The sequence below is a fragment of the Medicago truncatula genome, chromosome 3 (genome assembly GCF_003473485.1).
Source record: "Medicago truncatula cultivar Jemalong A17 chromosome 3, MtrunA17r5.0-ANR, whole genome shotgun sequence".
In the NCBI taxonomy this organism is placed as follows: Eukaryota; Viridiplantae; Streptophyta; class Magnoliopsida; order Fabales; family Fabaceae; genus Medicago; species Medicago truncatula.
Window position 1 is genome coordinate 33,689,560 of NC_053044.1, and position 26,977 is coordinate 33,716,536.

The window sequence follows — 26,977 nt, forward strand, 5'->3', positions numbered from 1 at the left end:
ATTTATTTGCATAAACTTAAAATAAGTCTGATTCAAACGATCCTAATGGTTGTTGGTCTTTTAACCATAATGATGATTTTTGAATAAATTATCAAATTGATCTCTATATAAACTCCTATCAAATTAGTGCATAACTCTATTAATAATATTTCAAACTAATCTTTTATCTTTATTAAAGATTTCTCAATTAAGTCTTATATCATGTGTAAAAATTTAAAGACATACTTACACTTAATAGAAACACTTTTGACGAATCAAACAGGGACCAATATGTTGAAGTAGTTCGGAGTCTCACTTCACTTCGGTGTGCTTCTCTGTTCTCAACTGCTGCCGTCAGCATACTGCCCACCGTCAATCGGAAACCCCGGAGACGCTATCCCTTAACCACATCTCGTACGGTTCTCAATCTTTCTTTATTTTTTCTTTTACTTATTTTTTTTCTTCATTCTCTCATACTCATTGTACCATGAACTCTGTTTTATTATTAAAATATAGAAAGCATCCTCAATATTTTGCTGTTTCAATGCTTATAATTCGTATTCATTGATGAACGTTATACCCATTTAAAATTATAAATTTGTATTCTTAGTTGATGTATATGATCTATATTATAAAACTAAATACATCAATTATTCAATGAATTCGAAAAAAGAATGTTTACTTACAACAGTGACTGTTGGAGGAAATAGCTTTCAGTTGAAATAACAATTGATATCTGTTAGGAAATTATAGGGAATTTAGAAATTTAGGCAATTTTGATGCTCATTTATAATATATTATAGAAAATCACAGGAATGAAAGACAAACATACAACAAGCTGTGTCAGTATTATTTTTCTATATGACAAAACCAATCCTCTTAAAAACTACATTTATAGACCTCGAGGTATAATATTACTATGCATGACCCTTTGAACTCTTTGTAGAATAATATCCACGGTCTATAGTGTTAGTAAGCTAAAATTGTGAAACGAATTGTTTGGATAGAGTAAAAAATTGGAATTTACATAGAAGAATTAAAATTCCTTAAAAAAATTACATAACTTGTTAAAATCCCTCATCCAAACACATTCTTAGGGTGTGTTTGGATGGAGGGTTTAGGAGGGGAGGGTTTAGTTTTCATTTTTAAATTACGGACACTATGAAATGTTTTTTAAAAAGTTTACATATTAACATAATAAACAACGATCATATAGTACTTTAATCACACTTGATTTATTTTAGAAAAACATGTTATATAGTCCGTAATTTAAAAAAGAAAAGTAAACCCTTCCCTCCCTTCCCCTCCTATACCCTCCCTCAATCCAAACACACCCTTAGAGTTATATTTTCATAAACTAGCTCTAGCATATTAGCATTTGCACAACACATAGCCATTGATTTGTCAATTTTTGGGTTAATTGCACTTTTGGACCCCTATCTTTCCAAAAGTTGCGGTTATGGACCCCTAACTAATTTAAATATAAAACAGCCCCATATGTTTTGATTCTTTGGCAGTTTTGGACCCCCAAGGAAAAATAAAAAAAAAATTGACACGTGGCACCTCACTTAGGGTGCCACGTCAGCGTTGACCGAGTCAACAATGGACTGGGGGTCCAAAACTGCCAAAGAATCAAAACATAGGGGGTTGTTTTGTATTTAAAATAGTTAGGGGTCCATAACCGCAACTTTTGGAAAGATAGGAGTCTAAAAGTGCAATTAAGCCTAATATTTTTTTTAAACTTGATTTATGTCAAATTCAGTGTGATGCAAATACCAAACATCTGATGATCACGTATTATGTTATATCATATATCTCTCTCTGTGAGCTTAGCTCAGTTGCTAAGGACAATGCATAATATATGCAAGGTTTGAGGTTCGAACCCCGGACACCAAAAAAAAAAGTATATCTATCTTTTTGCCCTTTTCTTTATTTTTTTCTCTTTTATGTACCTAAAGTTTATTGGAAATGGAAACTGATATACTTTTATTCTACTCCATGGTGTTTCACTCTGAAAATGTTTAGGTATCACTTAAAATTTTATTCGACTTGTTTGTATGATGGCACCATTTTTGAGATCAGCAAGGAAGAAAAAAAGGGAAAGCACAATGGGGCCAAATTGGCTTGAACTTCCTAAAGACATTACAGAAAACATTCTTCAAAGGCTTAGTACCATTGAAATTGTGACAAGTGCATGTCAAGTGTGTCCTCTATGGTGGAACATTTGCAAGGATCCTCTCATGTGGCACACCATTCATATGATAGACAATGACAGTTACCCCTACAATAATATAGATCTGGTAAAGATTTGTCGTTATGCTGTTGATCGAAGTTGTGGTCACTTGCGAGACATTGAGATCGCGTCTTTTTGCACCGACGATCTCCTTCAATACATAGCTAGTTGGTAATATTATTCTCCTTTTGCTCACTTTCAAGTCTTGTGAAATTACTTATTCATTTATTTATGATGTTCTATTATGTAATGTTGGCTATAATACTGATTTTTTCCTTTAATCGGCAAATATTATTCTCTTTGAAATTGTGTAAGAAACACAATTCTCGTGGACAAAATTAGTACAAGAAAAAACGAGTACAGTGGAACATTAATACAATGGTGCCATTTAAAAATGGAAAAAACACCTTCCAAACCCGCCCATACCAAAAGCTAAAACAGAAGCTTTACAATCCGAAATTGCTTACTACTAAAGGGACAAAAAACACAGTAGCAGCAGCACAACCGAACCAAACAAAGCTATCACAACTTACACAAACAACAGCCCAGCGCATCTAATAATGATGTTAGCGTATTCCAACAGAAGTTTAAACCAGCCGCACCACGTGGCTGAGAAAACAACATAACAGCAGATACCAAAACTAAAAAAACGAGGAATACCCCAGCCTCACTATCAAAACTGCCATCAGCTGTGCCAATCCACCCCTTACCTCATTAGACAATCCCTCGGATTCCAATCCCATTCATAGAATAAACAGGCTGGAATATTGATTCTGCTCAATGCCCACGTCTAAGACAAAACCTTAATTTCCTCCATTATGTCCTCTATTTGTATTCTGCCATTTTTGAATATTTTGTCATACCTAGCTTTCCATATGCTCCAGATAGTTGCATGCCAAATAAACCTATGGCCATTCTGAATCCTCTTATTCCTAGCCTCCCCACTCCAACACTCCCAATGGTGGAACAAAGTTGGAGGAATAATATAGTTGAAATCCAACCATATCATTACCTTATTCCAAAATTCATAGCCACCCTGCAATGGAGAATTAGATGATCCACTACCTCATCACATAAAACACAGTTTTGTGAACTTTCTTGGGTTAATACATTTCTACACGCACGATTCATTCTTGTCGGAATTCTATCAAGGAGTAGTTTCCAGGAGAAAGTGATCACTTTGGATGGAGCCGGACTCTTCCAAATATGCTCAAAACTCTCTTCTCATCATCACTTCTATTATTCTCCCATACCATCTTCTATAATACTAATGATGTCTTACAAAGTCTTGTTACTTGGTTATTCTTTAGCCTATTGTATCTCATGTCCATGCATTGCAACCCATTTTTTTTAGTCATTGGTCATGATATGTAATGTGTTTCATTTTTGTTTTATTTAACTAAATAGCATGTATGCATTTGAGGAATCAATCTTGCTTTTGGTACATCTTTTATCCAATATTTGATACATCCTTTTGAAATGAGGAACTTGCCGGCAGTTATATTTTATGTATTTTGTGGTGCTGATTTTTCAAATGTATTTTATTCTTTTATCGATCATTTTTCCCTTTCATGATTTTTTTTATTCAAATCTTACAGTGGAAGTCAACTACGTCGCATACAGCTTACGAAATGCCGAAATATTTCGCACAGACAATTTAGTAAGGTTGCAAACAAATTTCCTCTGCTAGAGGAGCTTGACATTTCATTTAGCAACCTATGTAAGGATTCTCTTGAAGTCATTGGTCGGAGTTGTCCACTTTTGATATCACTAAAATTTAGCAGGATGTTCTGCAAAGACATTGAGTTGAATGATGACGCAATTGCTATTGCAAAAACCATGCCTAAGTTACGCCATCTTTCGATGTTTGGAAACTTACTCACTAATGTCGGATTGCATGCCATTCTTGATGGATGTCCCCTTCTTGAATCTGTTGTCCTGCGAAATTGTTTCCATCTTGATTTGAGTGGAAGCTTGGGGAAAAGGTGTCGTGATCAAATCAAAGACTTGGTACTTCCAACTGATGTAGATGAAAATTGTGATGATGAAGATTATTTTTATTTGAGCAGTCTAATGGAAGATGAAATGGATTTGGATTATCTATTCTTTTTAAATATGTATGACTTTTTTTTAGATTTACATGAAAATGATAACTAGATGGTGACAAATGTTATTGATAATGTTATTCCTTTGGTTCATGATGATGGTAGCAGTTTGCTACATTTATTTTCTAATTGGAGTTTTAATAATGTTTTCCATAAGCTTGTCTTTGTTTGTCTATGGACACCATGGAAAACAATCATCTATTTAGTGAATATCAATTTTAGAAGCCATCTGCAGATAACCGTGTGGTGGTGTTCAGTGGTTAATAGTCTTATATAAGTGTAACTAACTAGTTTCTTTTTTTTTTTATCAAAAAATTTTTAGAGTGAGGGGATGGTGCCCCAGTTCAAGACAGGAAAACCTTCGAGCTCAAAGAACATTTACAAAGGTTTACATTTACCTCCCTAGTGTCTAATATTATAAAAATATATAAAAAAAAAAATCATGAAATTATCATGATAATGTTGCTCCCGACACATTGCATAGCTTTGGTAAAAAACGGCAAATAGCGAGAACAAGAAAAACGAGATTTTTTTTTTAACTTTGAAAAGTATAATAAAGTTACAATTACAATCCTATCCATACGTCAACACTGTTTTAGAAAACAAGAAATAGGTTTTTTATAGTATCTAAAAAAATCCTTATTCCTTAACTTTTTAATGTTTATATTTAAATTCTATAGTTACAATAGCTGGTGGCTTGTACGATAAACCACTCTTTTGTTCATTGTTTTACGGTCATGATATTCCAACATTATAAACTTTAAAAATATTTAATTGGTCCCAAGACCAAATGCATAGTATTTATGCGCACACAATGAAGCACTTGTTCTCAAAATGTTTATTTTATTTTATTTTTTATTATTAGAAAAAATGTCTCTTTGCATGTGTGCCTAAACACTATACATATGGTCTTGTGACCATAGAAGAGTGTAACGCCCTACTTCTATTAAAGTGATAAAATACATGAATAATCGATATAATTAAGAAATAGATGCTACGTCATTATTCAAAATTCAAACTCAACATGCATGCATATAAATTTCAACAGTCGCAGCGGAATATAAACCAGAGTACTCAAAATATACATGTCATAAATCAATTATTACATTAACATAGATGAAATCTCAAAACCCCAACACGCGGGTATATCTCCAAACATAACAAAATCCAAAACAAAAGACAATTTAGACCGACCGACGCCTAGATCAGAGCCAACCTAAATCATATAAACACTGATACCGGAGATAGCTCCCGGTATCCACCAAGCACAAGAACTCATCAAGCAACTAATCCTGCACAATGTCTACCCATCCATACAGACAGGTAGGCGGTCAAAACCACTGGGAGTAAGTATTACATCATCATAATCCAAATAAAAGTTAATATGGATATTTCAATATAAACATCATGCACTTGATCAATAATAATGTTCTCATACATATACTTACATCAAACCCCAATATCTCACATCAATAATCACCAATCACATGTGTCATGAACAAATATCAATTCACAATTATTCATACACAATCACCAATCACATTTCCAAATAAGACTCATGTCATGATATGCACCTATTGACACAAATGCATGTGGTACCAAATCACCTCAAGGTCGTCACCCGAATCCAGACCACCAAGGGTCTCTGCAAGACCAAAGTCTACAAACTAGATCTCAAAAGATCTCTGCAAGACCGAAGTCCACAACTAGATCTCAAAAAGATCTCTGCTAGGCCGGAGCCCAATAATGAATAAAACATCATGTAAAATCTGAACACGACTATGATGCATGGACATGTACAAGGACTCGATAATGCGACAACAATCCACAATTTTCACCTGAATATATTGGACAACACCCAATTATATTGATTATCTCCACAACTTTGCTTTATCAAGAAAACATGCACATACACAATTAATTCATAGTATTCATCATTGTAACGCCCTAATTGTTATTTTATTATTTTTAGTCTTTTATACGATTTTAAATGATTTATGCTGATTTTGTGGTGTGGTGTATTTTATTAAATGACTATTTTTATTATTTAATAGAATAAGTGAGAATTAGGATTTAATTGGAGTTTTGGTGTTAAACGAGAATTAAGTGAATTAGGTGGGAATTAATTAAATATTGGGAAGTTATATTATTGAGAAAATTAGAAAAATAGAAGTCAAAAGCAGTTTTCACGTACAACTAAGTTTTGGGAGAAAAACCAAGAGTAGAGCCAAGAGGGGAGAAACTGATTTTCGTAGAGCTTGTTCGTCAATTCAAGGTAAGGGTGAGACTAACTCTCAATAGTTATAGTCTATATAATTCTGATTCTGTTTTAGCAAAGGTTCTGATTAATTTTAGAATTTGGGATTAGGGTTAAAAGTTGTAGATTGATGATTAATTAATGAAAACATGGGGAATTGGTGCAAAAACAGTGTACAGACCTTAGAAGATTCATAGGTTGATGTTTAGAATCAGTTTTAAGGTTAGAACAATGAGATTGGGTGAATTTTTGAGAAAAACTGCAATCTGCCCGTACAGACATTCATCGCTCGCCTCCGCGAGTAGCTTGTCTCGCCTCGCGAGCGAGCAATATTCATCGCCCGCCTCGCGAGCAAGATCGCTCGCCACGGCGAGTACCAGAGAAAGAAACCTTGATTTTTAAAATGTTGTTTTAGGTAGTATGTTGGATGATTTTGAGTGCCTGGATGTTTATGGAGAGGACTGATCAAGTTTTTAGATCAAAAAGAGGATTAGGGAGCTTAAAAATGAAGATTTAGTGAGAAAAATGTCAAAACTCCCGAGAGCACCATTTTTCTGCTCGCCACGGCGAACAACATACTCGCCATAGCGAGTAGCCTATTTTCTTGAGTTCGCCTCGCGAGTTGCTCAGTAGCTGAGGTCGCATCTGTGTTTTTGAATACTTTGTGGTTGGATTCTCGTGTAGGACAAATGATTATGATTAATAATGCTATTTTGCCAGAGCTGTTGAGTTGAATATGAGTGATTGTTGTTTGATGTACATTTATATCTAATTAAATTGTACAAGATTTTGAATACCGTTGTGCAAAGGTTGTCGTGTCACAAATTGACAATGTTGAGGTGTAAGTCATGAATAAATATGTACTGTTGTATACTCGGAGTAGTTCTCCATGTTGTCGTTGTCGTAGGAGAGTTGTATGTTGATATACACAAAGTCGAGGTCATTGTAAACTCAAAAACTGTTGAGGGCTTATGCCCTGGAATGCTTTGTCATTCAAATTGTTGAGGGCTTATGCCCTGGAATGCTTAGTCATTCAACACGTGGAATACTGTAGTTGTTGGTTGAATCTTGTTGTTGTAGGTGTTGTTGAGTAAGATGTTGTAGATGTTGTTGAGTGAATTGTTTTTGAGTGAGTTGTTGTTGAGTGAGTTGTCGTTGAATGAGTTGTTGTAGGTGTTGTTGAGTGAGTTGTTGTAGTTGCACGATTTTGACAGTATCAGGTCCAAAAATAAGCTTTTCCAAAAAGTGCGTTTTTCACCATTTCGCGCGTAAAATTCAAACCGTTAATCGGATTTTGATACTGTTTTCGCCTACACGCTCCTGACACTTGACTCTAACATAATTTACAGAAATTTCATGTTTCAACCATCTCAAAAATCATTTTCCAAAACCTCACATAATCACTTATTGGCGAAAACGCTTAAACTTCGACATTCCACCCGAAAAACCCGTTTTCTCCCAAACGACTCAACTAACACAACCACAACATGAAAACAGAAATTTCTCTAAGTTCAATTCATCCAACAACATCAAAATTTCAGCCAACAACCATATATATATATCAAAAGTTCATTTTGGTCCTTCACATGAATCACTAAACTCAACTTCACCAATTCAAACCACAACTTCACAAAATGGAATACCCATGGTACAAATCAACAACAGCAACATATCTAACTTACAACAACTTCAATTGAACTTGAATCTTATCACAATTGAACAACAACATAGCACAATTCATCAATTTAAGCATAATTCAACATATATCACTTTCTCATACTTTGAACATGAAGTTTCACCAACAACAATTCAATTATCAACAACTTCATGCATTCAAACATAACATCATAATTGGAGCACGAATTCTAACCAGTATGAATAATTAATCAATTACTCAATTAAGCACTTATTCATACAACAATTGAAAATTTACACTAAAAATGATTATGATGAATTATAACCCCCTTACCTTAGTTAGATTAATCTCCCTAGCTTAGGCTTCAATTTTGCTCCTAGCTCTTCTCCCAACCCTTGATTCTTCAAGTCCTCTTCTCTCTAACCCTTTTCTCCTCTTGCTCCCACTTTCTCTCTCTATTCTCTCAAAAATATCTTATGAATGAAAGTGTGTGGAAATTTCTCATAAGTGTAGGTTTTTATACCAAGTCCCCTTAATGGGCCTAACTCTCAACTTATAGAACTTAACCCATTTCTATTCACATCTCAAATGTTTCTACACTCTAACGGTAATTCACTAACAACGGTCAAATAACGGTAAAATATCAACAATGGTCACTTAACGGTAAAATATTAATGACTACCCTAGTAACTTAGCTCAATAAACACTAAAACTAATCCTCATCCAAATTACTAATTTACCCGTAAGTCCAAAAACGACTAAAATACCCTTTTAATACGAAAATCCACCAAAATGTACCCAATGACAATTAATCGCATATAAGCACATATAAACACATATAAAACAATTAAAAATAAACCTAACAAAATCGGCCTGTTACAAAGAGTACCTCTATAAACTCTCATACACTCATTCAATACCTTATTTTATCTTTATGTCCATCTTTCTATCACTTCATTAACTTATTCCATATATCCCGTCACTCATTCATATCTCTTTCTCTCTCAATTCATCAAAAAGATAAAAAAAAATATTTCTCTCTCTCGAAGTGTATATATATATATATATATATATATATATATATATATATATATATATATATATATATATATATGTCTTGTTAACAAGTGTATTAAGGACATTGTTTAAGGAACCACAAAAAAAAAGTTTGTCTTGAAAATACAAATCAAACATGTATAAAAGTCATAATTACACAATTTTCAAAGTAAAACCTACTAATTTTAAATGCTTAAACAATGCCATAAAAGCACTTGTTAATATTTTCATATATATATATATATATATATATATATATATATATATATATATATATTGACTTTAATAGTAATTCTTTAGAGTTACTCCGCATTTTAGCATATGATGATTTAAATAATAACTAATGGTCATGATTTATTGCTAATAATGTATAAGGTAAGGTGTTATACCCTGTTTTTGGACCTAAAAATATTGGGCCCAATTTCATTTCAAACTTTGTCAATTATCAAATTTCAACTGCACAGTTCAAATTGTCTCTGCCTCGCAGTATTTCCAATCACAATTTTGCTTATGTTTTCCTTGCATAAAACTTTTCAAAATGTCTTTACTTGTCTTGTAAGTCATTCAAAAGTGTCTCTGGATCGTTACATTGCTTTTTCTACAGTTTATTTCAAAATTTGCAAAAAGTCATACAGAAGGGTATTTTGGTCATTTCCTGCAGTGGGACCCATTTTCATCCTTGTGACTGTCTCCGAGTCTTTTCAGTTTGTTTTTAAACATTTCATCAGTAAGCCTTATCAAATTCATTTCAAACTTGCATCCGAGTCAGCGTCAAGTCAATTTGAGTCTGTTTAGGTCAATTTTAGCCCTAGGGGCATTTTGGTCATTTCACACAAAATTTTGGCATAGAGAGGTTACTTTGAAGTACCTCATTTAGGCCATTGGTTCGTTTTAGTCCGTTTTGTCAATTTTATTTGTGTTTCGCTTTACGTTTGGTCAAATTACCAATTTTATTTTTATTTTTATTGTTTTTATTATTTTTGCATTTTTGGTCCTCGAAGAGGTCCAAAATTGCATTTCAGTCCAGTTTCTTTTCCAATTTTCATTTCAATCCAGTTTCTTTTCCAATTTTCATTTCAGTCCTTTTTGTCAATTGCAGTTTAGTCCTCAAGTTCTTATTTTTGCAGAAAGGTCCAAAGTTCATTTTTTAAGTCCAAAGCCGTGCCTCTTTCATACAAGTTCAGATGCCACATGTCAGTTTCCTATTGGTTCCAATGCACACATGTCAGCTATAAAAGCATTAAGTCAGATTTCAGAAGCAATGATTACACGCCACATCACAAACACTTTCCAATTTTCTTTCCCATTCTCAAAGATCAAAAACTTAACAATTTTCCAGAATCATCAAGAACATTCAAACCCTAACCGTTTCTGAACCAACTCCAAATCAATCCAAATCAACTCAAATCAACAGAAATCAACACAGAATATTACAAATCAGTACAGAATCAACAAGATTTTTTGCAATTCTCAGAGATTCCGCATCGAATCTTCATCATCGAATTGAGTTTCTTCGCAATCCAAGGTGAGAATTCGCCATTGACGAACTCCAGCACCGATCACGAAGAATTCGAGAGCGTGAAAAGAAGAAGGAAAGAAGCAGAATCTGGACCGGTGAAGAAGAAGAAGAATCACTGATTTATTTTCAGTTTCAAAACCGGAAATCAACAAGCAAAAGCCAAATCCAAGCGTTTCCGAAGAAACTCAACAGAATCTCCATAAAAAACTCAGGTAAAACTCAGAACCTCTTTTCAACAAATAGTATCATAGTTTAAACCTGTAAAAAATCACGTAAGCAAGAAGATCAAAAATTTCCAGAATTCAGAGAGAAAACTATAACCGTAAACATCAAAACCTAGATCCGTAAGGATCAAAGCTTTGAAAGCAAGAACGAGTACCAGAAGAGCAGCGAACAACGAAACGATGTAGATCTTCAAGGATCTAAACGTTTTATTTCAAAAAGATCAAAATCAATTTCAAAGTCGTACGACAAATTTCCAGATCTACATCGTTTCAAACTGTATTTGAAAAAATAACTGCTGGATTCGTGTTTAGGGTTAAAGGACGAATCAAAATATGCAAGAATCTTTGAAATCTGGAAAATTAGGTCACCGGAAACTGCATGAACTCGCCGGAGAAGATGAAGTTTCCGGCGGACCTTCAAGGTCTCCGCCGTAGCTTCATCCTCGTCGGCGGCGAGGTTAGAGAGAGTTGGGAGATGAGAGAAGAGAGAAGAACTTAGAGAGAGAAAGGAAAGTGGAAAATGATTTAAACCGGTCCCCCTTCACTTTTATAGCCAGTGAACCGGACCGGTCCAGAACCGGTCCATTCCCCTTTGATTCCTAGCCGTTTGATCTAGGGTTTCAGGATCCTAGATCAATCGTGTGGCTCCTGTGCATCCGGACCTTGTAGTTTTGGGCTTTGGTTTGGGCCTAGGTTTCTTGTGTATTTCTGTCTCTTGTCTTGCTATTGGCACTGTTCTTCTTTGCTATTTGAACCAATGTTTTGATTAAAAATCTTGATAAATTTCCTAGAAAATCCATGCTTACTTCTTGATATTTTCTTGATGTTTTATGGTATTTTTGCATATTGGAAGTGGCAAAATTCTTGTATGATTAATCCATGGCATTTTAATTCTTTCTTGGATTATTTCTTATGATTGTTTTTTGTCAATTCTATCATTGATATGTTAATGTGAGGTGCTCATGCCTACAATCCTATGTTGATTTTGCTGTTTTAGATTGATTCATGAAACCTTGATTGTATGAGCAATATATGCATATTCTAGAAAATAATAAAATACTAATTCTATCTCAAAATTGGTATGAAACTAAGCTTGCTTGTTTCTAATGATCCTATGATTATAGCTTGAGATTAAAGAAACTATTTCAAATTTGCTATAGCATGAGAATTAGAAGCTACAAATGCCTTAGGTTTCATATCAAAATTTTAGGTTTTATTACCATTTTATTACTATCTTTGTGGCATTTTGTGCGTTTTTGCCTCTTGCTACTCTTTATGCTTTATTTCACTAACAAGTTTATTTCCATGTTTCATGCATCTCATTTAGCATTCCCTCCACTTTCTTTAGCTTAGCATTTATTTTTGCAAGTTTTAACTCATTTAGTGGTGTAATTTGTTATAATTGGTTTGTAGCTTGGCAAAGGGGCCATAAAATGTATTTAGGCAATTTTTGTAATATGGACTACGGACACTATGACGCACCGACACACACACACTCACCCTAGATGTATGCTTAGGATTGTATGCATAGATGTATGGCTAGGATTGCATGATTAGATGAACGCTTAGTTTCGAACACTTAGAGAAAATCCAATTTTTTCCAAAAATATGCAAATAAATTCACTTCAAATATTTTTATAAAAAAATGGAGTCAAAACTCCAATAACTTTTCCCTTTTATTTTCTTAAGTAAAACCTTTAATGAACCTTGACCATATTTAGACTTCATTTAGCAAAATGACTAATTCCACCTCACATTTTCCAAATCTTATGCCCTTGAGGCCTCTCATCTCTATTCTTCCAAAATCTCTTTTCAAACTTAAAATCAACCAACAAAAACAAAAATCTTTTTGAGAATGAACTACGAACGGTTTTGATCCCTTAAAAGGGTACGTAGGCAATGAGTCAAAACTCATCCAAGCCGAAATAAAAATCAAATTCTACTTCTTCTCACCCCCATTCTTCACTAATCATACTTTCTTTTTACAAATAAGCAATAAAACTAAAGCGTAGAAATAAACTTAGGAGAGCGGTTTTTATGGAATACCATAATCGCTCCGGGTGCCTAACACCTTCCCGTAGCGAAAACGACCCCCGAATCTAGAACTTTTTAAGGGTTTTTCTCCTTTTACCCTTCCCAAGAAAAAAGAGAGATATCAACGGTCGAAAGGTTTAAGTCCAATTAATGGCTTGGCACCCAAAAACCATGATAACATAAGGTTTTACAGCTCCTTGCTAAACTAACACACCTCCATCTTCGCAATTATTAACATATACAATTTTAATCTATAACCCCTGCATACTTGAACATATATTAACATATATAATTGTTCGTTAATACTTTATTATCATCAAAACTCTAGAGGAATTATACAAACTATTTTTGTTCCAACATATTTTTCATATGAGATTAATCTTCATCTCTTTTATCATGTGATTTGTAACATTTAAATTCATGCTTATTTCATTTTTATAATTTCTTTACCTTTTCCTTTCAATATTTAATCTTTTGAAGTGATAAAGACGGATAAACATTGATCAAAGAGATGAAGACAAAAAATTTCCCCAATTTTGTTTAGGTTCCTGCCAAACATTTGACAATACTTTAATTTTAGCCCTGAAAATCCACATAGCAATGGACACGGCAAAATTCTGTCAAAGTCAACAATTTTTGAGTGATTGGGCAACCTGAGGGCAAAAATGAATGGAATGTGCAATGTTGGGGATAAACTCTAAAAAAATTTAGGAACTAAAATTATACATAATCCATCCACAATTTTCAACTTTATACACTCTTGCAAATTCACTTCAAGGCGTAATAATTTGAGTTACTTCCAACTCAATCAAGGGGGCCAATTTTTTTGACTGCATCAAGAAAATTTATTTGTAATATTTATCATATTTAACATGATAAATAAGATCTTGCGATGCTTGAGTTACAACTAAGGTCTTCATAAAAGTAAAGTGTTCAAGATTGACCTAATAACCAAATTTCTCTATTTCTGAAAACCACGACCAACTTTCTTAAAAACTAATTGGGCCCATCGAGGCCCAAAAACAAAAAACCGGGTACCAATTTAAGATTAGGTTTTGTTAACCAGGTTCATATTCTTCCCATCTTCTCCTACCTTCTTAAGGCTTAGCGGCCGCTATTTAAAATACTTGTTTTCATTGTCACTAGACTCATTTGAAACCTCGATGACAACTTTATAGGTATTCAGTCACAATGCCATTCATGGTAGAAGATTCTCAAAATCCAGTTTCGTCCTTAGAAAAAGATTCTCCGAAGTCAATAAACACATCCATGTCATGTCAGGTACACATTGTTTAGCAACGTTTTAACATTATGATAGATAATATATTACTATCCATGATTTTGATTTACTAGAGTACTAACAATTTTCACCAAAGATCTTCATATCATCACGGTTGTGCTTGTTATTCCGATCTGGTTGTATGATATGTACTTTGTATCCTCTTATTTCTAGTATTGGAAGAAAAAAAAAAGATAATGAAAATTTGAGTATGTTTATGTCATTTGATGGTTACGATAAAATAAGGAAATTTAGTGTTTTGACTTTTTTAAAAGTATTTTTCTAAAGTACTCCCTCCGTTTCAAAATACATGTATATGCACTATTCACTTGACTTATTTTGACCATACTTTTTAACTAATATATAAATACAAATATTAGCATGTAAGATGTTGTTTGATTTGTCTCGACAAATATTTTCAAAATATTAAATTTTTATAATTTTTTACTTTAGAAAATTAAAATATTAACAGTCAAAATTATGCATCGGCATATGTGAAGTGGTTGACTTGGACATCTATTATTTTGAAACAGAGGGAGTAGTAATTTGGACTTGAAACTTGTGTTATACGTAGCTTTTAATAAATAATTGTTGATTTTCAATGAAAAGTTACTATTTTAGTTGCCTTAGAATGTGTAATATTGCACATGTTAGACAAACCCTTTTAAAAAATACACAAGTCTCTCCCAAGCTTAAGACTTTACCTTGAATTTATTGTTTTATCATGAATATGAATATTTTATTCCACAAGCACGTGCGCCTGTGCAAACCCACCCACTCTCACTATAGTTGAATATGAATTTACTGTTTTGATTTGAAGATTGTGATTTCACCTGCAAGAATTGCATCATATTTATTATATTAGTTATGTAAAACTAACATACTTGAAATTATCAACCATCATTCCACAATTAAAGATGTATAACTTGTGATTTCACCTGCAGATACAAACATAATTTCAATATTCAACCGCTACAATTAACTGCATTCCATATATGATTATTATTTTTTTTACACTTTCTTTCTGATTCTCAATTTTACTCCTCTCTTTAGGTTCTCCATTCTAAACTACTTGTCGTCTTGTTCCTATGATGGCACCATGGGGAGAGCACAAAAAAGAGGAGAGCACAATGGGGCCAAATTGGCTTGAACTTCCTAGAGACATCACAACAAACATTTTCAAAGACTTGGTACCATTGAGATTGTGACAAGTGCATGTCAAGTGTGTCCTCTATGGTGGAACATTTGCAAGGATCCTCTTATATGGCACACTATTTACATGAGAGTCAACAACCGTCATCCCTACAATAATATGGATTTGGTAAAGATTTGTCGTTATGCTGTTGAACGAAGTTGCGGTCACTTGGAAGACATTGAGATCGTGTCTTTTTGCAATGGTGATCTCCTTCAAACCATAGTGAGTTGGTAATATTCTTTTCCTTTTGCTAGCTTGAATTTCAAGTCTTGCGAAGTTGAGGTTGAACAATAATCATTAACAATATCATGATTCACACTAATTTAAGTTAAAACTTAAAAAACAACTTATTCTATAACTTCATACATGAACTTAAGCACATGCACAACTTAATTTCACAAAGTTCATCATACCCATAATTAACATGATTATTTAGCACGAAAATCAATTAATCATAACATCAATTTCATGAAAATCACTTAATCAAACATAACCCATAACTACTCTATCACTTAATGATAAATATAAATTTTTCCTCTTACCTTAACCTTCAAAAGCAACTTTAATCTTTACTTTAATCTCCCTCTTAAGCTTTCCCCCAAGTTAGATATCACTTTCTTTTGAATTCTCCTCTTCTACCTCTTTCTCTCTATCTCTCTCTCAACCTCTTTTCTCAAATTGAACAAATGAGCTCTTAACCTAATTTTACAAAAGCTATATCTCTTATATACTATTGAGCTTAATCACACTCACTAACCAACTTAGTAACTTTCTATCACTCACAAATGTTACTACACAGTTACTTCATTAAAACCCTCATTATTACTCATACACTATTATTCAATTAATTACCCCAAGTTACTACTATCGTTATTACTAAAGCTTGACTTGTCAAGCAATTGTTTACCCTAATTTTTTTTTGGCTAAACCTAAACCTAATTATACAATAATCCCGCCCAAAATGGAGATTTAATTGCTCAAGGTGCCACTAATTCCATTCTATTTATCAGCAGAGCCAACTTGAAATTAGTGGGACCTTGAGCAATTAAATGGATTATTGTATTAGGTTTAGCCAAAAAAAATTAGGGTAAATAATTGCTTGAGAAGTTAAGTTTTAGTAACAGATAGAAGTAACTTTGTGTAAATAATAGAATAATGGTTTATGAGTAATAATGAGAGTTTTAATGAAGTAATTGTGTAGTAAAATTTGTGGGTGATAGAAAGCTACTAAGCCGGTTAGTGAGTGTGACTAAGCCCAATAGTATATAAGAGGTATAATCTTTGTAAAATTTGTTCATGTTGAGAAAAAAGGCTCAGAGAGAGATATATAGAGAGAAAGAGGTAGAAGAGGAGAATTCAAGAGAAAAGGAGATCTAACTTGGGGAAAGCTTAAGGGAGATTAGAGTAAGGATTAAAGTTGCTTTTGAAAGTTAAGGTAAGAGTAAAAGTTTATATTTACCATTAAGTGATTATAAGTGGCAGATAGTTATGGGTTATGTTTGATTAAGTGATTTTCATGAAATTGATGTTATGATTAATTGATTTTCGTGCTAAATAATCAAGTTAATTATGGGTATGTTGAACTTTGTGAAATTAAGTTGTTCATGTGCTTAAGTTCATGTATGAAGTTATAGAACACGTTGTTTTTGAAGTTTTAACTTAAATGAGTGTGAATCATCCTAGTCTCCTCCATTTATTTAGGATGTTTTGTTGAATAATGGTTGCTATAATAATGAATTATTTCTTACAAAGTCTTGTTACTTATTTAATTTTTGGCCTATTGTATCTCATGCATTGCAATCAATATGATTTCTTTTGTCATTGGTAATGTGTTTCTTTTTCGTTTTGTTTAACTACAACTTATATATCATGTATGCATATGAGAACTCACTCTTTCTCACCGCTTTTGCAATATTGGATGCATCCTTTTGTGGTTCTGAGTTTTCAAGTTTATTTTATTCTTTTAATCAATCATTTTTCACTTTCATGTTTTTTTTTATTCAAATCTTACGGTGGGAGGTTACAATTAACTCACTTGCATTTCTGAATCTAAATTTATAAGTGAACTTGCTCACTCACTTTCTTTAAAACAGGTGAATCCAAACCCTTCCTTCTGTTTGTTATTAATTTTGATTTTCAATTTTGAGTTTTGAATGATTGTTGTTGAAGACTAGGATTATATAACTTTTGTTTTTGTTGAAGATTGGTAGTATGAGACTTGTTTTAGATTAGATTTTTGAATGGGTTATGCCAATTCCCTTGTTTATAACGATTTTTAACTGGATTTTTGTTTAAAAAAATGAAGAAAGTGTATTTAAAAACCAATTGAAATAGAAGAAACCATCTGATACATCTAATAAATTCTCAATTGAATATTCCCTCAACAAAATTATCCATTGAGTAGGAATATGTTCCGGTGAGTCAACAAAATTGAATATATTAACCCGAAATATTTATTCTAATTTGCACATAATAATTGCGATATTTTCCTCCAAACTACGTAAATTAAAACATATTTTAATTTTAATAGAGGACAATAACATTGATCGATACACATTTAACAAAAAAACTAATCAACTGATACACTTTTTAAAAATTTCATATATTGGAAATGATGAAAGTACCTTTTTATAAATATTTATGCTCAATTTAATTAAATAAAGTTTATAGTTCATATCTTCTTCTTTCACCACAATTGGAGCATCTTTGTGTTTGTCTAATAGTAACGGAAGACATAGTCGTAAGCCTAACTTTAATCTCTTTACATATTCAGTTGATAAAATCATAGAAACTATGGATCGAGAGTCACACACTCAAATCTGGTCATAATTGAAGAATCAAGATTTACAGATAGACATAGTTTTTGTGGTCTTATTAACTGAATGTGTAAAGAGATTAAGGTTAGTCTTTTCACTTTATTTTTTGTTACTATCAGACAAACAAAAAGATGCTCCAATTACGGTGAGAGAAGAAGAAATAAACTATAAACTTTATTTGAGATATTGAGGAAAAATATATTTATAAAAAGGTACTTTCATCATTTGCAATGTTTAAATTTTTTAAAAAGTGTATCAATGGATTAGTTTTTTTTGTTAAAAGTGTATTGGTCAATGTTATTGTCCGCTATTAAAATATGTTTTAATTGACATAGTTTGTTGGAAAACATCGCAATCATTATGTGCTAATTAGAACAAATATTTCCTCCAAGCTTTTTGACTCAATGGAACATCTTTCTATTCATTTAGCTTATGAAGCAAGAGTTGGCAATCCCGTACAATATAGATGAATGTATCCATTCGAAAGGTTAATTATTCAACCTTATATACTCTCCTGTTTAGTTTTCATAGTTATTTCTCCATTTCTCTAAGCTTAATCTTGATTTGGTCTATAGGTTCATACGAACTTCAAAACAAAATGTAACAAATCAGGCTTATGTGGAAGGTTCGATTTGGAAAGACTATATACTAGAGGTGGTGTCTACATTAGCTTCCTATTATCATCCCCCGATATTCCATCGAGGAGAACAAGAGTTCCGCATAACGATGATGGAGGAGAAGATTTTCTAGTGAATCCTACATTGTCAATCTTTAACTATCTGGGTCGTTCGTTTGGAAAACATACCAATTCTACTTTGAGTGTTAGGGAAATGAAAGCTAGACACATTTATGGAAATGTTATCTCAAGGTCAGCTACATCCACATCCACCTCCACCTCCACCTCCACATCCACCTCCATTTACTTGATATATAGCATATGGTTATTTTGATAGTTTGGCTGCAAACTTAGTTTCAAGAACAATGTGCTACTTCTAGTACCATTAAAAATGTTGAAAAGTGTTTCTTATGAAGCTTATTTCGAGTGTTTCCTTATGACTCTTATGTATTTTAAGAGTGTTGAACAATAGTTGTAAACTTATTGAGAGTTTCCTTATGACTTTTGATGCTTATGAAGGCAAATTATAAAGTGTTTTTTATTGTGTATTTATAATTTCCAACAAGTTTCATATGATTTAATATAGTAAATTCATTTGCAATATTAACATAATGAATGAAATTTGGCATGAAATTGAACATTAGATCAAGAATGCAAATTTTTCTTTGAATTTCCTCACTAATTAGTGACGGTAATAAAATCGTCATTAAACCATAGTTTGTAGTTCGTGAGGGAATTCAGTTTGGTCACAATTCGTGATAGAATATTCCCCCACAATTTGAGAGGGAAAACCAATCCATTATTAATTAGTGATGAAATTATTGGAGAATAGGATTGAATGCTCCCTCGTAATTAGAGAGGGAACAACAATCCGTCATTAATTAGTGACGGAATTATGTGTGATTAAGTACGTTTCTGCTTCATATTTAGTGACAGGTTTATATTATTAGTGACAAATTTTATCCGTGTCAATTAGTGACGGAAACCAAAATCTCTCACAAATATCTATCGAGGCTAAAAATCGAAACGGATTACTGATCGTCACAAAATCCGTCACTAAATTCGTTTGTGATGGAATTATATTAGTTTAGTGACGGATTTCTACCCTCTCTAAAATTGATTTTTCTAATAGTGATGGATTGTTGATCAAAATCCATTACACTACTAAAAAAACAAAAATTAGTGAGGGAAATTTAGTGAGGAAAAACATGAAATCCCTCTCTAATTCCGTCACTAAATTTTGCGACCAAAAAATTTATGAGGAATTTTATGTTTTCCGTCACAAATTTCCCTCCCTAATTTTGCTTTTCCTAGTAGTGTTACCTGTTGAACGATTGTTATTTTAATTTATATATTTTATTTTCCATCCCTTACTATCGCTAAGACTACAATGCCTACGAGGAATGCAAAAAGTAATTTGTTAAGTTGTGTAATAATCTGGTAGAAAATGATGGTTGTTTTTTAAACTCTAAATATATACGAGATCAATCATGTTAACGTTGTATTCAATAATTAGTTTACATTTAGGTATATTAAGATTGATGAAACAAATAGTTTAGGTTAATTAAAATTGAGCCTAATTATGAATTGTGTTGTTGATAGACTTTTAGCAAGTTTACTAAAAATGCATCGAAGTAATAAAATAAATTCGTTCCCACAAAGACTGTTTTAATCTCAATAATTCAATAGCGTTATTACTTGAGATGTGTAAAAGTTATATTTGTTGCCACTAGGCAGTTGATTTGGTTTGATTGCATAAAATTTAAATAACTGAAAGTAAAGGTTTGATTAGAGAATATGAGAGAGATGAGATCATGTCTTTCGAATCATCTAAGTTCCCCTAATTGGTCAACTGCACCTATTCTTATGAATGATTCTCTAGTTTCACGATAGTTAACAAAATAGCCCTAATCAATCCCTTGACTTAGGACCCTCTTCATAGATTGTAACCCCTAATTCCTTAGGTGGTCTAATATTCTTTGAAGCTTTTAAGTTGATAGTTAACTTAATATCACAAATAAACGATTATCCATTCATAGACTAACCATGTTTATTTGAACAATTCAATTAGGTTTAAGTTGAAAGCTATGGTCAGTAGTCATTCACTCTCACCAAATCATCTTTATATTTGATAAGGATATAAAGAGCATTAAGAACAATTGAATTGAATAAAAACTAGATTGTCATTCACAATAAATATAGTTTCACAGCAACATGTTTCAATTAGGGTTACAAAGAATCATCTCAGACCTAATATCTAAGAGATTTAGCTACTCATAATCGAGTTTACAAATAACATAATCAATATAGGAATGAAAATATACATGAACTGATAGAAGGTTGAAGAAATCGTCCTCCTAGCCGTCTTTTAGTGTCAAAATTGCATTTTGCTTTTCTCAATTCGTAACCCTTGTTTAAATAATAGTCTTCAGCTTAAATAGGCTTAGAAATTCGCCCAAATCGTGTCATGTTTTAAGTAAATCTTGACATGTTTTTGCCTTGTGTAACAAACAACTGAATTAGGGTTTCTGAAATCGTGTCACGTTTTTGCCATCGTGACATGTTTTGCTTAATGCCGAGAGCATATTTTTGGCTAATGAAATCGTGTCACGTTTTTACCAAATCGTGACACGTTTAGCTCTTGCTTCAGGTCTTCAATTTTTCCTGTTTTTCGCACTTGAACATGCTTAAACTAGCTGTGAACTCCAATATTCTTCAAAAAATTACATTAAAAATTACGTAATGACGAGATGTCATTAGTTGTCAATGATAAATTTTGTTTCAAATAGGAACTTGTGAATTGATAATGTACTTTAGAAATTTTGCGTCTCACAGCGGTGGCTGTAATTCATCCCAATTTACAAGTAATGATCGGTGTGGAAAACACCACCTTCATAAAGTGTTTTGCCGTCATTGAACTTAAGGAAGTAAAACGCTTACCCAGAGATTACTAGTATTGAATCTTGCCCATTCGTTAAGATTAAAGTTAAAGTTAAGATTTAAATTAACTCTCTAGAGTACTTACTCTTGGAATCATTATATATATATATATGAGTCAGGATTCGTTAACACCAAATCCTAACCATTGATTTCATTTGATCAAAAGGCTAATAAATGAAAACTTAAAAGTATCATGTATCATATTTATTGTGATTTTCATTTCCTAATTTATTCCTCCAGATTCTCTCTTCTCATAATGAGATTGTAACGAATTCATATTGTGACTTATTTAAATGAACTGGATGCTTTGAGTTCAAATATGACTTTTTGTTTGAGAGTTTGTATAGCTTTCAATTCACTAGCATATCAATTGCCATTAACATTGTCAATTTGCAAAGGAATTCAAGTATTCAATTGCAAATTGAATTCAACCTGAATTGATGGAAGCAATTGACGTTTTACTGAAAAAACAAAAATTATTCATGTATACGTACATAGACAAATTAATGTAAATGTCACTAGATGATGTATACGATCAGTTCACTTTTGTTTATGTGAACTATTTTTATTGGAGTGCAAGTAAATTCAGTTTATCTCACACCCATCCACTACGGAATTTTTATTGGAGTGCAAGTAAATTTAGTTTATCTCACACCCATCCACTACGGAAATAAGAAATACAATGAAGAAAATTTGTGAAAAAATGGTAAAAAATAAAATAAAAATGAGCATGATAAAATGATTTGGAAATTGATAATAAGAGAAAGAGAAAGATAGGATAAACAAAGAGGAATAAAGAGACGGAAGAAGATGAAGGGGATGAAGAAAGAGGAGAGGATAATGGCCCAAACAAATTAGGAAATTGCAAATACTGATGGAGAAAACCAATGAAACAAATTAGGAAATGAAAATCATAAAAAGATATACTACATTATACTCTTAGGTGGTTTACATGATATTTTAAATGAACAAATATAAGCCTTCAGATTAAAAGAAATCAACGCTTAAAATTTGGTATCAACGAATCTATTGACACCTGGTGTCAACGAATCCTGACTCTCTCTCTCTCTCTATATATATATATATATATATATTATAAATTAGATATATTAATTAATCAATAATTAATTATTTTTTTTTACTTATAATAGTAACTGAGTAACCTAATGGACATGAATATCTAAAGAGAGACTCATTATATCAAGGAAGTGAAGACTATAACAGGAGATATTTAAAAAGCAAAATACAACGATCCATTCTGGCTTGAACAATGTATTTTCATCTAAATTATTTTTTGGAGTGCCTTTAGAATTCCTCTTAAGATATTTCACTAAACAACTCACTTGTTGTAACTATTTTATGTTTACATACGTGAACAAGATTGAGAAAGAGATCTTAAGTTAGATCCAGAACAACTAATATAACAACTAAACTTGCTAACATCTAGAAAAATAAAATGAAATTGATAAATAAAAACGATTTATATAACCCTAGAAAATATTTGACAATTAATGACAAATGTCTCTAGGAAGCTCAAGCAGTAAACAACCTAAAATTTTTGTTGTTTCGATGTTCAAATAAATCTTGATTCAAATTAGTCCTTATACCGATTTAAAATTATAGTACCTTTGATTTGAAACACACTTTGTTATGACTTTAGGGTTGTATGTTTTATAAGCTTAGCATTTACAGAACACATATCATCTGTATTATCGATATTGAATTGAGTTGATTGAGGATAATAGTATTATTCTTTTTGTTGATTATTTCATATAACAGAATGATGCAAATACCAAACATTTGATATCACGTATTATATCATATCTCTATTTCCCTTACTTTTTTTTTGTTACTTTTCTATGTACCTAAAGTTTATTTGTCTTATTTGTAAGATGGCATCATGTTTCAGATCAATAAAGAAAAGGAAAAGGGAGAGCACAATGGGGCCAAATTGGCTTGAGCTTCCTAGAGACATCACATCAAACATTCTCCAAAGGCTTGGTCCAGTTGAAATTCTGAAGAAGGCACGCAATGTGTGTCCTTATTGGTGGAACATTTGCAAGGATCCTCTCATGTGGCGCACCATTCACATGAGCAACAATGAAACTTCCCCTGATGTGGATTTGGTAAAGATTTGTCGTTATGCTGTTGGACAAAGCTGCGGTCACTTGGAAGACATTGAGATTGTGTCTTTTTGCACTGATGATCTCCTTCACTACATAGCTAGTTGGTAATATTATTTTCCTTTTGCTCACTTTCAAGTCTTGCAAAATTACTTATACATTTATTTATGATGTAATACTGTATAATGATGGCTACACAATGCTGAATGATGTTTACAAACTCTTGTTGCTGTTAGTTTTTAGTCATATGATTTGTAATGCATTTAACATAATAGCATGTATGCATCCGAACCGAGAACTGAATCTTTCCTTTGCGACATCTTTTTTTCAATATTTTTTGCATTCTGATGAAGTGAAGAATTTAGCGGCTGTTATATATATGTATTTTGTAGTGCTGATTTTTCAAAATGTATTTTATTCTTTTTATCAATCATTTTCCCTTTCATTATTTTTATTCAAATCTTACAGTGGAAGTCACCTACGACACATGCAACTTACAAAATGCCGAAATATTTTGCACAAACAAATTAGTGAAGTTGCAATCAAATTTCCACTGCTAGAGGAGCTTGACATTTCATTTAGCAACCTATGTAAGGATTCTCTTGAAGTCATTGGTCGGAGTTGCCCACTTTTGAAATCATTAAAATTTAGCAGAATGTTCAGTAAAGACATCGAGTTGAATGATGACGCTTTTGCTATTGCAAAAACCATGCCTAAGCTACGTCATCTTTCGATGTTTGGAAACTTGCTTACTAATGTCGGGTTGCATGCCATTCTTGATGGTTGCCCCCTTCTTGAATCTCTTGTCCTGCGAGATTGTAATCATCTTGATTTGAGTGGAAGTTTTGGGAAAAGGTGTCGTGATCAGATCAAAGACTTTGTACTTCCAACTTGTGTAGATGAAAATTCTGATGATGAAGATGACGATTCTTTTTATTTGAGAAGTCTAATGGAAGATCAAAATTTGGATTATTTATTCATTTTAAGGGTCATTCAAAAAAGTACCATTAAGTCAGCAGTTAGGTCAGCGTTTAGGACACATGGAAAGGAAATACATAGTGCCTTCAGGGAAGCATTAGGGGAAACATTAATTAGCAAGTATTTTAAGTAGCACTTACCTTTTAAAAAAAAAGCATGTAGCATCTAGCTTGTGTTTATTATACTTTTCTATTTTGTGGTGTTGATTCGTTGAATGGAATTTTATTCTTTATTTTATCCTATATTTTTTCCCTTTTTATAAATTTTTATTCCAATTTTACAGCACAGTATGAAGCCATTGGTCAATGTTTCCCTCTTTTGAAATCAATGAAATTTAGCAAGATGGTGATGCATTTGCTATTGCAAAAAACATGCCTAAGCTACGTCATCTTATCATTGGAAACTCTCACTAATGTTTTGGTTGCTTGCCATTCTTGATGCATGCCCTCTTCTTTAATTTCTTAATTTCAAATGGAAGTTGTTATGATTCTGATTATTCTTGTTAATAAAATCTATGTGGCAGTGCATGCGTTGCATACTATGATTCTGATTATTTTCTCTTGCTAAATAGTTTTGATGCATTCTATGTGATAGTCTAGAGTATGATTTTGATGCTGATAACAGTTGTTATGATCACAATCTAGAGTTTATATGACAATCTAGAGTATGATTTTGATTATTATTTGCTCTATCTAGATAAATTTTCTTCCAAATGAAAATGAAAATTTTCATGTCGTTCCAGATTGATGAGACTTATTTAGCTTTTTTGCTTTTTTTGAGACAAAAGGAGTGAAAGGAGTCTCCTGTGATTGTGAACTATATTTTCGTGCATCTTCAGCAATAGAGGGAATTTTAGATGTATCATCTTCCACCATATCAACTTCATAATTGTTTAATATTTTATCCGTGCTACAAATATTATCTGTTGTACGCACCATTCTGAGGAATAGCATATGAAATCTGTTTATATATGAATGTGAAATTCTGCTGACTGCACGAAATCTGAATCTGTTTTATTGGGACAAATCCTTGATGCCAAGAAATAAAGTGTTCTTGAATGGACTTCCTCTGTTTGGTCTAGTCAGTGTGTTGTTCTTTTTTCTCTACAAGTATTGATTGCTCCATTTTGGTTAGATTGTGATATGCAGAGAATCATTTTTATATTTTAGCATAGTTTTACCTTTATTACGTACAAGATACCTATTAAAACAAGTAAATAGCTCTTGTTTATTCTTTTTTTATTGGTTGGTGTTGATTTGTTAAATTCAATTTTATTCATTTTATCAATCATTGTTCCCTTTTATGTTGCTATTCCAAAATAATGTTATTTCCCCCTTTTTCTAAATTCCAAAAAAAAAAAAAAAATTGTCAGATAATTTCTTGCCTAAGGTGATTACATAACATATAAGTTTTTGTCATCAGCTCAGTGTACTATATGATACTATTTTTATTAATTAAATAAAATAAAAGAATAAAGATATATTTTACTATTATATCTTGTTTGTAACACAAGTAGTTGAAAAAATGTTTGGGTGGATGGTACTACACGATTACTCAGAATTTATAGTGTAATGGGTTGATTGTATGACAGTATGTGTTTTACCCTGCGATAATGCTAAACAAATTTATGTCTTAAGATATTTTGTAGAAAGTAAAGAAAATAGGGACTTTTTTCCGAACAAAACATAATTGGAAGGATCGGTTAAACACTTTCAAAGCTTTTGTTAATAAGTGAATCAGTTTTACATTACGGATACAAATGTTTTTCTATAAGCATGTTATTAAATCTTGCTCTGATTTGTGTTCTTTATTAAAGGTTAAACATGCTCAGGTGTAGAAGGACTGGGGATGCTAATGCATGGTACTTCCATGCTTGCTTGAAAAACAGGGGTAGAAGGAATTCTATCTTGGCTTTGCGGGGGTGCATCTTCGGTAGAGGATGTAATATATTTCATCCTTTTTTTTTTAAGGAATATATTTCATCCTT

General features: G+C 32.3%; 2 protein-coding genes and 1 long non-coding RNA gene across 3 annotated transcripts; all 3 read left to right on the forward strand.

Moving 5' to 3' along the window:
• Positions 1 to 244: 244 nt before the first annotated feature.
• Positions 245 to 4,446, forward strand: LOC25489271 (putative F-box/LRR-repeat protein 23). The gene is made up of 3 exons (XM_013605182.3): positions 245 to 393; positions 2,005 to 2,383; positions 3,811 to 4,446. Exons 2-3 carry the CDS (start codon positions 2,037 to 2,039, stop codon positions 4,367 to 4,369), a joined length of 906 nt encoding a protein of 301 aa, XP_013460636.2. The 5' UTR covers positions 245 to 393; positions 2,005 to 2,036; the 3' UTR covers positions 4,370 to 4,446.
• Positions 4,447 to 14,099: 9,653 nt separating this feature from the next.
• On the forward strand, positions 14,100 to 19,497 carry LOC112419816 (uncharacterized). Its single transcript, XR_003009876.2, has 3 exons — positions 14,100 to 14,324; positions 15,376 to 15,747; positions 18,909 to 19,497. It is a non-coding gene; the product is annotated as an uncharacterized lncRNA (long non-coding RNA).
• A 4,332-nt stretch (positions 19,498 to 23,829) lies between these two features.
• LOC25489272 (putative F-box/LRR-repeat protein 23) lies at positions 23,830 to 25,123 on the forward strand. The gene is made up of 2 exons (XM_024777689.2): positions 23,830 to 24,119; positions 24,481 to 25,123. The coding sequence occupies exons 1-2, from the start codon at positions 23,830 to 23,832 to the stop codon at positions 25,121 to 25,123; spliced, it is 933 nt and encodes a 310-aa protein (XP_024633457.2).
• The last annotated feature ends 1,854 nt before the right edge of the window (positions 25,124 to 26,977 follow it).